Source organism: Podarcis vaucheri (genome assembly GCF_965113315.1).
Source record: "Podarcis vaucheri genome assembly, chromosome: 3".
Classification (NCBI taxonomy): Eukaryota; Metazoa; Chordata; class Lepidosauria; order Squamata; family Lacertidae; genus Podarcis; species Podarcis vaucheri.
The window spans coordinates 70,583,373-70,597,546 of record NC_138761.1 but is presented as its reverse complement, the minus strand read 5'-3'; the positions used below and the strand labels follow the sequence as shown (position 1 = coordinate 70,597,546).

The following is a 14,174-nucleotide window of genomic DNA, read 5'->3' as shown; positions in this document are numbered from 1 at the left end:
CACCCCGCTGCCCTGGAGAGGCTGTGCGTGCAGCCGTCCCCAAGCTAGAGCAGCAAGACGGAGCCCTCTTTCTTGCTGTTCTGGCTTGGGAACAGTCTTGCTAGCCTCTGCAGGATAGCGGGGTGAAGGCACCCCACTGCCCTGGAGAGGCTTTGCGCGCAACCATCCCCAAGCTAGAGCAGCGAGACGGAGCCCTCTGTCTTGCTGTTCTGGCTTGGGAACAGCCTTGCTAGCTTCTGCAGGACAGCGGGGTGAAGACACCCCGCTGCCCTGGGGAGGCTGTGAGCGCAGCCGTCCCCAAGCTAGAGCAGCGAGACTGAGCGCTCCGCAGTGCTCCGTCTTCCTGTTCTGGCTTTGGGCTTAGCGGCGCAGCCTGCATTCGCTCTATAGGACGCACACACATTTCCCCTTAATTTTTGGAGGGGAAAATGTGCGTCCTATAGAACGAAAAATATGGTACTTTATATTACAACTCCCATCAGCCTCAGCCAGCATTGCCAATGATCAGGGATGATGAGAGCTGCAGTCCACTTCATCTGTAGGGCACCATGTGGCTACTCTTGCCAAAGGTAATCTAAATACTTATTACATTCCTGGCACTCAAACTGCAGTATTTTGATGCTTGAAAACGTTAGCCATTGTGAGTTGCATGGAATGTGGTTACATAAGTGTTGCCTATAACATTCAGTGAGAGCAACTCAGTTTCTGCCTCATTTTGTGACCCTTTAAAGTTTTATTTCAGTTTTCAATTATTTATGTACTTTTTAAAAGGCTGTTTTTCTTTTTTCACAGATACACACCATTTTGTGACTCCCTGTGTCCACTAAGCATGCTCAGTGGCTTTTTTTTTTTTTTTGCGTTTACAGGTTGCTCTCTTTTTGCCCCCCCCCCCAATATTTTCTGTACTTCTGCAAATCTCAGGATTCCCGCATGCACGCTGCTACTTTCCTGCTGTTTCTCAGTGACCCAGTTTTGGCTCTATTTTTGTGAGCGCGGGGACAATGAGTTTGCTCTTTAAAAGGAATTATTAATGATTGATAGTGATATGAATAGGTGATATGCACAAATTTAACACTGAAGAAAAGGGCCTATTAATGAAAGACTGGGACAAAACAGGGAAGATGAGGGATAGCACAAGACATCTGTCTGAAACAGATCATAGGAAGATGTGTATTTCTCAAATTTGGCACAAGTTTCCATTTAAAAAAAACCAACAACAGGAGCATTATCCTGAACAGGGGGTGATAAATAACAATACTGCACCAATAAAATGGGTAAATTGTGCTATAAAACTCTGAGTATCAACTACTTAGAGAATAGTCAGCTTTTCCTCAGAAAAAGTCTAAATGTAGCCCAACACACGGGAAACCACCCATTTTCATTTTTCTGTATATTGGGCAGCACATGCCATCTGCCTTCTGCACCAGAAGTAATAGCTTATGTTTTAAATAGTCACATGAAAATACTGTACCAAGCATAGCTTTCCCTTCATCTTCTAGTTCAAAGCGAAGAGTCTGCAGTTCCTGTTCCATTTCTAGTTTGAAAGCATCCATAGCTTGCCTGTGTGCTTCTTTCAGCGCATGAAGTTCTTCTAAGTGCTTCTGTTTTAAACGTTCCTCAAGTTCCTAGCAAATATAAAGAAGAATTGCTCTATGTGTATAGAAAAATATTCTTATCAATGAGGCAAAATGATTAATAATAATAATAATAATAATAATAATAATAATAATAATAATAAAAACAACCCGCTGTTATTAACCAGCTACCTTTATTTTTTTGTAACTCCAATCCCACAACCTAGAGTGTAACCCCCTCACTTTTCCATTTTCCCACTTTCTGGACAAAATGTGGGTTGTTAGGGCTTTGGTTGAGCCTAGAGGTAAGGCCTCAAGAGTAACTCATACCTCTACACATCCCTCCCATTACAGTTCAAGAGAAGTTAGAACACACATGTGTAGTTTCCTCTATGCCTCTCCACCCCTGCCTTTCTCCCAGTACGTTTCTTTGGGTGCTTTCTGAGTTCTCAAATGAAGATAAAGAAGTTCTCTGGAGTAATATCTCATAGTTCATTTTAACATACTGAAATCTGAAAATGTTAAGATGCTACAAAATACTGAATGAACATGCCTTTTGCTCTTCTTCTTTTGTTTCCTCCATGTTCTGAAATGCAAGGATATGTGCTTCTTTCAAGGACTTGTGTCTTTGTTGATGCTCTTCTTCTAGCTCTTCAATCTCTTGGGCCAGCCTCTGTCGCTCCTGGCTAAATTGTGCCTGAAGTTGCTGCATTGAAGTCTGAGACTGGGAAAGCTGCATTTCTAGATTCTGCTTCAACAGGGAGATCTAATTCACAGAAAAGCAAAGGTAACTAGAAATTCAAACTATAAACACTGTGTTTATATTTACTGATAGATATTTGAGATTTTTTATTGTGGTCACAATACAGAGAAGTACAGAGATCCACAAGTGTGGTGTCCTGCCTTGCCAAATAGGAGCCCTCCCACACTGCATCAAGCAGTTTCTTATATGGTAGAGGAAAGCTGGTGGGCAGCGGAGAGACTACAGGTATACTGTGTTCACAAATGTTCTTGCATTTTTCAACATTTCCTCTCTGTATTGGGGCCTATTTTGCTTAGTAACACATTCTGGTTAATAGAAATTTGAATACCCAACTGCATGCAAGTCGACTTCTGTTTGCACAACAGGACTTTCTCTTCCTTTCCCATCCAGCTTCTAGTGTCCTCAAAATCTGCTCTAGAAAGATGGGGGACCCTATAGAGCAGAACCTGGGTGCATGTACAATGGACTACAGGGGGGAGGAAAGGAAGGGAAAGTCCCATTGTGTGAGCAATTTTGTTGGGAAGTTGGCCAGACATCACTGGATGTCACCTACAGTATATGCCTAATCAAGTATTACTATGAACTATAACTAATGAGCAAAGAAATACCACATAGTTTATGGAATGCAGATTAGCAATGTGTCATCACCAGCTGTTTGAATGTCAAGTGCAATACACTTTTAGTGGATTGCAATCCTACAGCCAGCTGAAAGCCAGTTTAGTGGCCACAGAAAGTTAATTGAAGTGCTGCACCACTGGCAGAGAGAGTGTCCTAATGGTGGGATGGTGCTTAAGCCGCTGGAGGACCTCAATACACCCACTGAAAAGTTCAAGGATATAGGTGTCCCACTGGTAGTAGGGGCCAAAGTGAGGCATTTTGGTGTGCGTATCAGGAGCAGTCAAAGATCCAAAGGATTTTAAGCCCCCTTGTTTCTCCTACACACCTTCAAAAATGGCATGAAACTTCATCAGCCCTGGGGGGATATGGTGGAGTAATGTCCCTTCCATTGGAATAAACAGCAGAGGTGAGGAATGAAAAATCTGTCACCATCCCATTTCCTGGCCTGGTTGAAGTGAGCCAAAATGGGTATAGATATGTAACTGCAATCCTACACACACCTGGGAGTAAGCCCCATTCATCTCAATTGAACTTACTTGCATGTAGACATGCATAGCATTGTGTTGAGAAATTACTTATCAATTAAAAAATATTCTGTTCCATCACCGCAGTCAAGAGACTAAATATCAGTAATTTTTTTTGCCTAATATGTACTACCAAAATCAATGCTAATAATTCTACAGCACCTTCTAAAGAAAATTCATATCCTTTAACCCAGCTGTAATACATGCCATTATTATGAATTTGTGGCATAGCTCATGCCTTCATAAATCAATCTAAAGGCCCACTGGCAGCCTTCAATTCAGTAGATTATTTTCTACACACCCAGTAATAGGCAACATGGGTACTAGCAGGGTAGAGAGCAATGTACAAACCACACAGGCTACTCCTGGTCTGGGCAATGATTCTCACAGAGTGAGTTATGTAGCACCACCCAGGCCAAGTTCATCAGGCAATAAAAGAGAGTGCAACTTTAAATCCAGCACGCACTCTTACTAGCAAAAAATGAAGCTCCACTGCAGAGGCTTCTGAGGTATGACATCACTCTGCAACGGTGCTACTAAGTCATTTTGATTTGAGAAACACCATTCCAAGACTGAACTCACATGAAACAACAGCGTGGACTGAACGCCCTTTAAGATTAGTAGTGGGGCATATGGTTTTCCAGATTGATAAAGTTAACTGATAAAATCATTGCAGTCATTAGTATGCTCTGCATTAGTCTGCAGTGGCTCATAGTACAAAACAAAACAAAACAAATTTATTACTTATACCCCACCCATCTGGCTGGGTTTCCCCAGCCACTCTGGGCGGCTTCCAACAAGAGACTAAAAATACATTAAAACATCAGTCATTAAAAACTCCCCTAAACAGGGCTGCCTTCAGATGTCTTCTAAACGTCAGATAGTTGTTTATTTCTTTGACATCTGATGGGAAGGCTTTCCACAGGGCAGGTGCCACTACCGAGAAGGGCCTCTGCCTGGTTCCCTGTAACTTTGCTTCTTGCAGTGAGGCCCTCGGCGCTGGACCTCAGTGTCCAGGCTGAACAATGGGGGTGGGGTGGAGACGCTCCTTCAGGTATACTGGGCAGAGGCCATTTAGGGCCTTAAAGGTCAGCACCAACACTTTGAATTGTGCCCAGAAACGTACTGGGAGCCAATGCAGGTCTTTCAAGACCAGTGTTATGTGGTCTCAGTGGCCGCTCCTAGTCACCAGTCTAGCTGCTGCATTCTGGATTAGTTGTAGTTTCCTGGTCACCTTCAAAGGTAGCCCCACGTAGAGTGTGTTGCAGTAGTCCAAGCGGGAGCTAACTAGAGCATGCACCACTCTGGTGAGACTGTCCGTGGGCAGGTAGGGTCTCAGCCTGCGTACCAGATGGAGCTGGTAGACAGCTGTCCTGGACACAGAACTGACCTGCGCCTCCATGGATAGCTGTGAGTCCAAAATGACTCCCAGACTGCGCACCTGGCCCTTCAGGGGCACAGCTACCCCATTCAGGACCAGGGAGTCCTCCACACCCACCCGCCCCCTGTCCCCCAAAAACAGTACAAAAAAAGTGAGTATATTAAGGATAGTGGTATGTATTAGTGGTAATATTTAATATAAAGATTGAACTCGCAAATTATAGCAGGATTTTAAATGAAGACACATTTACAGTGTGATACAGGTAAAACAATAAAGCAATTATTCTAATTACTGATCAGATTTTGTAAAAGCTAATATAAACACTACATATATAAACGAGCAAGCTGAAAGACCGCTGCAACAAATTCTAGTGCCTGCACTAAAATTAACTTGCAGTCATGATAAATTTTTAATTCAGAATTTCCCTTCCCCCATTCTTGGTTTTCTTTATGTATCTGTGGGAACTAGCAACCTTGAACAAAAGATTTAGGGCAGGAGCCCTGACAACAAAAGGGACTTGAGTAGCCTCTTAACTTTGCTACTACAAATTATTTAAGTGCAGTGGTACTTCTGGTTACGAACTTAATTCGTTTCAGAGGTCCGTTCTTAACCTGAAACCATTCTTAACCTGAGGTACCACTTTAGCTAATGGGGCCTCCCGCTGCCACCGCCATGCAATTTCTGTTCTCATCCTGGGGCAAAGTTCTTAACCTGAGGTACTACTTCCAGGTTAGCAGAGTCTGTAACCCTAAGTGTTGGTAACCCGAGGTGTTTGTAACCCAAGGTACCAACTGCACCGTATTTCCTGATCACAAATGGCTGACATGTCCAACATTATGTACTTCAAGCAAAGAGAAAGTGATAAATGCGAAGAGAGAGATACTTTTCCCTGTATTAAAGTGGAAGGTTTTGTTATTTCATCAGAATTGGATGGCTCTTTCTGAACCTTTTGCGGGAATTCTTAGGGGAAAGCTTCAGTTTTCACTGACAACCTTACAAATCATGTAAAGACTCATTCTGGGGCAGGATGTCCCCTCCTAGGGTGGTCACTTATACACTGCTAAAAAGAGAGAGAATGCTTCTGTCTGCTCAGTCTGTTGTCTAGATGCTAACTGTTGATGGACAACTTCAAACCCGCTATCTTTAAACTAGACTTGGACAAGATAGATGATCTGTCTTCTGTAAAGTAGGACACATGACCACCCTATCTGCTTCAGAAACTCCTAATTCTTCCTTTTGTATTTGGTACTGTGGGAGTCTACTTATCTTGCAACAGACATTATATGATGGTGGGTGGGCATGGTTTGGGCCAAACCATGCAGTGGGTCAAATGGAGACGCCTATGGGCCAGAGGTTACACAAACCCTCCATTATCAGTGGGAACAGGACTCAGGAGTGAAAAGCAACAACAACAACAACCCTACACTTGCCAGTGTCAGCAGTGCGGACTATGAGCATGCTCAGATATATTCATTTCAGAATAATGTTTAATTCTATATACTGCAGTTTTCCTTCCTGATTAATGAGTGAGTCAAGAGGGAGAAAAGTCTGCATTTCCCAGATTACACATTGGCAAATAAAGCTTAGAAGCAGCATTAGCTGATGTATCACATCCCTCTTCGGACACATGCTAAGTGGGGAAGATGGAAACTGGCAGATCAGAGAACTGGTGAGGAGCCATTACAAGCTGCCAAGGCAAAATTTGAAAGGGAATAGGCTTAACGTTTTCTGAACTGAGAGAGGTTCAAACACTCCCCAACCTTCCAAAATTCTTGTCCACCCTTAAACAGTACTTCTATCTACAGTAGTCCTACCCCTTCCTGTTGCTGTGTTCCACTCTATTTGCTACACATTATACAGGCCCTAAGCAAGAGTTCTACTCTTGACTTATATGTTCCTGCAGTGCAAGGTCTACAATTAAAGTTCCTCCTAAATCATTTCTCTTGGTTGTGATACCTAATATATTCAGCTTCTGCTCACACATCACCAAATAGACTTGAACATTAGTCCAATTCTCTAAATAAAACCTGGAAGCAACGTATTTCTTATATGAATTAAATTAATCATTACCAATTTTAACGTATCGAGGCAGATACTATGTAAAGAATATATGCTATTCGAAGTTCCATTAAAAGTGGCAAAATTACGGACAAACTTTTACGTGTAATACATGCATGCATGGAATATATTCTTTTATGCATATAAATCAATTTTTAAAACTTGCTATCCCATTTTGAAGTAGAAGAAAAGGATGATAAAAATCAGTTTGGTCACCTTAAATAAGTGGACTGGATTACTAGCTGCCTAGCACTTAATATGAATAAATTGTACATAAAGATTCTATTTTAAGCTTCCACATTTTAAAATCTTTTTCTTTTGCTTCTGTTAGTTATCTATTGTAATGTCTCATTTCCTATCCTTGCATTATATTGTTGACACAATGGCAACCAACCTACTAGAATCTGATAATAAATTATGAAAAAAGTTCCGTAACTGTGCAGAGTTTTAGTGATCCATAATATATCTCATCATATAAAGAGCCCTATTAAAATTGCACAGAATGTTAATGTTTCCCCAGCATTGATCTTTTACATTCATATAACCATTCAGTGATGAGGTAGATTTCGAAGCTAACATGCAGTAATAGAAATAATCCAATTATGTTAATCAGTATAAATATCCTTTTTGCTCTTCTTTTGTCTTTCCATTTGGACAAGAACAAATTTTAAGTTTTTGTCAAAATGTATTTGAGTTAAACAGTTTATTTCTTAAGAAATAATGTTAAATAAATATTATTTTTATTATTAACCACCGCTGCAGTCCAAACTGTGCCAAGAGTAGGCAGTGGAGAAACATGCATACAGCCTGTTTTCTTATAGTTTCTACTGCAGCTGATTCTCCAACTGTGTGACTGTCATTACTGTAACTTCCCCCCCTAAGTTTAACCTAACCCTTTCCAATAAGAGAGGCAGGAAGGGTGAGACAGGAAGAAATAGAAAGCCTTGCCTAGCAGGCAGTGGCACTAGCAGCAGAGCCAGTCAGTGGAAGCAAACACCATTGAACTCAATGAGATTTATTTCTGAGCAGATATCTGTGCTGTAAAATACTATGCAACTCTATGAAGCCTGCAACTAAAAGGACACCCTGTACCTGCAAACTATGTTAGTCATTCTAGGAAAAGCTCTACCTACAAACTTTTTTTAAAAATCATAAATTCGTTGCCACAGGGCAGGGATGGTGAACGTGCTGCGGCCCACCCTAACAATTAGCCACACTGCCTTGTTGGGCTAAAGGGAGATAAGAGTCCATCAGTAACTGAAGAGCTGTACATTTCTCATCCCTGCCGCAGGGGATCTTCAACTGTTTTGATTATCCTAAAGACCAAAGTCAATATTCCAGGGAGTTTTCCTAAACATTATGTTTAAATGTTAGCTGGGATCCAAACAGCCTTAAATGAAGTGAAAGGCACTTCCTTATGCAAAAAGGGGAACAACTGATTTATTCCTAGCTGCATCACAGCCCATTGCATTACACACCTCTCTGAAAGGTCTCCTGACCATCACAAGTGGCTTTTCAGCCATGTATGTGTGTGACAAAGTAAGTGAAAGATAGAGAAGCTACATCATGTGTGTATGTAGTGCATAAACTTAATAGCATATGACCTTCTGGTGACCAATGAGATCCCACTCGTTGATTTTTAAATCTTTGTAGAAATAACAGAATGAAATATAGTAGCCAAACCATAACTGAGTTGCATTATTTATATTAAATTGTAACACGGTACCACACATTTCCATGCTTTAGAAAAAGCTTTATAATGTGCAAATGTACTGCCTGCAAGCTTGCTTTTACATCACATAAAATGACTGTGTGATGTTTAATGTCAAATGATATTAACACATACACATACGAATGAATGAATGAATGAATGCAGCGCAGAGCTTTTTATGAAATTAATGTGTAAACTCTTCCCTTGAACAACATTTCTTTATTTCAAAGGCTAATGCTCTGAAGCAGCACTGGCCAGTATGCAAGCTGAGAAGTGCAAGCATGCCCTCATGTACATATTGTAAGTGCAACTCACTTACATTGCTGATAGATTTATGCAAAGCTTCACCGAGACAGTGCCGCTATGAAGGAAAGATCACAGGAATAAAGGGAAATATTCAGAAATAACTAAGAAGATGGAATAAAGAAGGGACAGTAAAACACAGAACATTATATTAATTTAAGAAGGAAAAATATGTTGAAAATTGGGCGAAATTGACACAGAACATTTTTGCTATGGCTTGTTATGGAAATCCACTGAACATATTAAAATCACATAAATACAATTTGTGGTCCCATTTTTATAAGAGTTAAATATTGGGAGGAAATTTGTGTATGCTCAAGGATTTTATCATGCTCCTGTATTAAATAATTTTTTCCTTTGATCCAAATTGACACATCTACTTCAGTAAATATACTCTGGAAGAATGGCCAAGTATCTGTTGCATTTCACTATTAATATTTTGTTAACAAAAGCCCTTCAAACATTTTAAACAAACGTTCAGCTATATTTTGACATACTTTTTGCCATCGTTTTAAACAAGGTGGCAACATGATTAAACATCGACATCTATTTTATTGCCAAACTCAAACCAATCTGTAAATAATTTGGAACACAACTGAAACTTTTTTTTAGTTATGGATGTTCCTTAAAATATGTATTTTAAATTGTCAATCCATAGCAAAATTACATTCTACATATAATACTTTAATGTCATTTAATAGGGGTGTGCACTGGTCACAATTGTCAATTTGTATCTGTCTTTGGGAAGCAGTCCAATTTGTTTCAGAACCATTCTGTGTCTTTCCAACTTGACATTATTGGAGATCGAATTAAACCTATTGAAAATTAAGTTTTCTTTTCCCCTGTCCACTATAATCAGGAAACTAAAACAGCTATAACTTTTTTCACAGAAGTGGATGAAATGTGCAGGCATAGGAACCCCTCCTTAGTGGATTAAGCCTTCCTAACTGTAAGCAGATACAACTAGGGAACTTTGTGTGCGGCATCTTTACAAATTGATTTTCTTAAAAACAAGTATTTTTTTCATGTTATGACATAATTAGATTCAGTTTGTAGAATAGGTCATACCTTCAGAGAGGACGAAGGCTGCAAAATTTCAGAATGATACATGTAATAGTTCTCCTACAAGTGCAGATGTTACTATTTCAGAGTGAGTACTATGAGACTCTTGGAAAGCAGCAACAATGATGTAAAAATAGCGTAGATTCCCAAGAAATGACCCTTGTTACTCCAAGGGTCATTGATAGGGTGGGCTTCTGCCTCTCCCCATGGATTTTGGGGGGTACAAAAGAGACCTCTTCATTGACTTGTTTTGTGAAAAAGAAGCAGTTTTTAATGTCTCACACATCACTGTGATTGGAGTACCCTGGGGAAATTATTCACACTGATTCATGGAAGACCTGTCCATCAAAATGAAACATCTCCCCCACCTCTCTATCCACTCCCCTCTCAAGCTCTTGGCGTTTCCCCAGTCAGTTTGTTTTGGTTTTTGAGGGCAGGGTGGGTGTGGAAAGTAGAGGCCACGGAGTAACAGAAGCCTTAGGAGTCTGTGATCCACCTCAAGAAGCCTGGTTTATAGTACAAACTGTAACCTTCCCTGTTTCACATTCAGGGTACACAGAGCCGATGCACACCCCTACCATTTATTAACAAGCTGAAGATGTACTGTCAGCATGTATAAGTGGTACATCACCATATACATCAGATGCAACATATATATGATCAATACAATTTTAAAAATTAAATGATGGGTAATTTCATTTCTGGATACATGATTTATGATTCAGACACCAGTTATTTCAGATTAGTGCGAAGCAAAAAACAAAAAAACCTAAGCTATACTAATTCCCAGATCTAGGAAACTGCAAAGCTACATTCATGGCTAAGCCAGCTTGATGTATTAAGATTCCAAACTCTGAACTACTCCTCTGAAAAGCGGGTCCTACACTCTTTGCTTACTGAGATTGGATGTCAGACACATCTTTTAAACCTGAAATTTGGGACATTATGCTTGTTTACTTTGGATTTTATTTGATTTAATGCTAGGAAATTGTTATCTACATAGAGTAGACCCACTGAAATTAATGCACTTAAGTTAGCAATGCCCACTGATGTGTCTACTTTGAGTATGACTTAATTGTAGTCAAACTAATATTTGTGTGTGTTGAGAAAGTCCTGGATGTGATCCTGAATTGTTGTTTGCTGTGTGTGTGTGTGTGTGTGCATATACTAACAGTCAGGATCACCTACATTCTCTATCAGAGCTACCTCATAGTCTAACATACTTTCCAGCCCTATTTCTTTCCCCTTAATGGGGAAAGCAAAGATATTATTTTGTGTCCTCAAGCCCGTGATACTTAGTTCTATCTCTAATTTACAAATAATGTCTACGAGACCACATTCTGAACCATTATCTCAATACAGTGAAGGCCTGGTTGGGGACTGCGTAGAACCAAAAGGTGCAAATGTCCCGGAAGGCCTGTAACTGCTATCTTGGTAGTCAAGATAACCCCAGGACTAATTGGTGTGAGCTGTAACATGAGATCACACATGTTTATCTGCTTGTTTGAAGCCTTCTTTGGGATAGAGGAGGCTTCTCATGCTGCCTGCTTGTCAGCTGCTTGCTTATCTAAGAGATGGATGAGAGCTGGGAAGGGGCCTCTAAGCCAGGGGTGAGTTAATTGGACCATTGTTGCCTGCTTAATACCTTGCTTTTTGTATAAGTAAACCATATATGATTAGCACTTCATGGACAAAGCCAAAGTGGTGCTTGCCACTTCAGCGGCAAGGAATCCTGCATTACATTGCAGTATGTGAGTATCTTGCTATACCTGTAATATAAAATACTACAACTGATCACTATGGAGATTTGTGCATCTTTCTTTGGAATCCCTGCAACTGGGTCCATCGGGCCATCAGTCATTTCATCACCCTGGTCTGTATTTGGACCCACAGGACAGAACAGGGACTAACAAATTAATTTCAGACAAGAGAGAGGTGCTGCTGGTCAGCAGACAATCTAATTTAAGATTGTGAGTACAGCCTGTTCTAGATGGGTTTGCACTCAATTTGAAGGATAGGCTTTGCTCTTTGGCAGTGCTTCTGGATCCAGCATAGCCCCTTGATGCCAAAGCAGCTGCTGTATCCAGGAATGCTTTTGCCCAGTTTTGGCTGGTGTGTCAACCCTTTTCTGGAGAAGGCAGCTCTGATATGTCACCTTCAAGCTAGATTTTTACAACATACTCTATATGGGGCTGTTGCCTTTTAAGTGTGTTCAGAAACTGTAGCTGGTACACAATGCAGCAATCAGATTGCTTTCTTGTGTATGTTTCTAAGACCATATGACACCAACCTTGTTTGGTGTTTCCAGGCCCAACTTTAGGTCCTGGTGGTTACCTATAAAGCTTATGAGAGGGGATCTGAAAGACTGCCTCCTCCAATATGAACCAATCCAGAGGCAGAAATCATTTTCTGAAACCCTTTTGTATGGCCCACCAAAAGAGATCCAATTGGTGAGGATGCTAGATAGGGTGTTTTCTGTACCTGCACCTCAGTTTATGAAACTCCCTTCCTGGAGACATTAGACTGGCCTCATCCCTGTTCAATTTTAAACATTTTTATTTTGTTTGGCTTTTAGTGTTTTTTTAAGTTGATATTTTGTTTTAATGTGTTACTTATATTATTGTTTTAAACTGTATTTTCTTTTCTTGAAAACTTGCTTGGTGGCCCATGTTATAGCCAAAAGGTGATACAAAAACATTTTAATAAACAAACAGTGAAATTTTATGGCTCTCTACTTACAAGTTAGTCCCAATGAGTTCAATGTGACCTACTCTCAGACAAGCTGATCCTGGGATTTAAGGATTAAACCATATTCTGTTTACCACATTTCTAAAATACACCTATAAATGTACTTTTCCCCGAACACATCAAAATCCATAGCTTACTGTATTTAATTTGTGTGTGTTTTCCTGAATGCATGGTTTGGGATTTAAACCCATGTTCCATCTGTTCACTGCTGATGGCTGCAATGATGCTTTTTAGTTCTGTTGCAGAACAGGAATATTTGGTAAAGTTAACTCGCTACTTTCAGGAGGGCAAATCATTAATTTGAAACCCACCAAAGATATGATGCAATAAAAAAATCTTCCAGTATCCATTAATGGAAGACATATGCGTTCCAGTGGAAACTATGCTGAAATTATTGTTTCCTTCCTGTGACACCCATCCCTATGCTTTGTCTGCTGCATAATTTTTACACGTCTCAAACTGTCCATCCTTAAATAAGTCTTTGTCTTTGTATACAGCCTATCACAATTATTTGATTTCTGCAGGAAACATTTGTAGAACATATGAAGGTCCTATGAAGAATTTCCACACATAAAACCAGGTGGCTTCCAATGTGAACAGATATTTCAGCAACAAACAAGAAACTTATTACTGGATAGTCTTCAGTACCTACATTTTTGCTTTTTGCAAACTGTGCATGGTTCAGATGGCTGTTGTGGATTTAGCTCCTCTCCTTTGTATATTGTGTGCTGTTGGGCTGCACTGGGCATGGATGCTTAATAAGTTTATGTTTTTCATTTTGGATTTTATTGTTATGCATCAGGCTCTGAGTAGCACGAGCTTTTGAGGGCGAGGGATATAAACAAACTGGTAAATAAAAACATTTTTTTCCAATATTTTAAGCTAGAGTCCTCTCAGATGTGAATCATACAGTTAAAGTCTGTCCTTCAGGTCCACAGTTGTACATTGGAGAGAACAGATACCATGGCTTAGCCCTTACAGATTTCCCAATTCACTGCTAATCAAAGCACATTCATATATTTCATATAATTCTGTAACAGACACAATGGCCACCGACTTCAGAATATGATTTCCTGCCTTAATCAGCCAACTAGCTCTACAACAATTTATCCCTTTTCAGATGTAATTTCACAACAGTAATAAAACATGCTAGTAATCATTCCAGTTACCTGATCCAAAAGATCTTCAACTTTCTTCTGCCAGCTATCTCTGGCAGCATTTTTCTCTCTCTCTTTTAGCTGCAGAAGTTGAGTCATTGCTGACTTTTTATCCTCCTCATGCTGAAGCCTTAACTCTTCTCGAAGTTTGGTACATTCCTGCCTAAGAAGAAGAAGCAGAACTAAAACTTTCTGGCCTTTAATGACACTATAAAAATATTATTGAAACGCACAGTTTGGTCACATAACTGCATTTAATACATGATTTGTCGTAA

At 40.0% G+C, this 14,174-nt stretch overlaps 1 protein-coding gene across 7 annotated transcripts in view; it reads right to left on the bottom strand.

The window, feature by feature from the left end:
• Positions 1 to 14,174, bottom strand: part of FAM184A (family with sequence similarity 184 member A) — a 65,435-nt gene that overhangs the window by 13,286 nt on the left and 37,975 nt on the right. For 5 of the 7 annotated variants that reach the window (XR_014217806.1, XM_082216049.1, XM_082216047.1 and 2 more), the window contains 4 exons: positions 13,912 to 14,058; positions 8,949 to 8,990; positions 2,128 to 2,340; positions 1,472 to 1,625 (listed from right to left, as the gene is read on the bottom strand). Coding sequence is in view for 6 of the 7 variants with exons in the window: in XM_082216049.1 (XP_082072175.1) it covers positions 1,472 to 1,625; positions 2,128 to 2,340; positions 8,949 to 8,990; positions 13,912 to 14,058 (556 nt within the window). In the remaining variant the exon portion in view is untranslated. The remainder of the gene's footprint in view (positions 1 to 1,471; positions 1,626 to 2,127; positions 2,341 to 8,948; positions 8,991 to 13,911; positions 14,059 to 14,174) is intronic. The other 2 variants (XM_082216046.1, XM_082216048.1) reach the window with 1 other exon arrangement.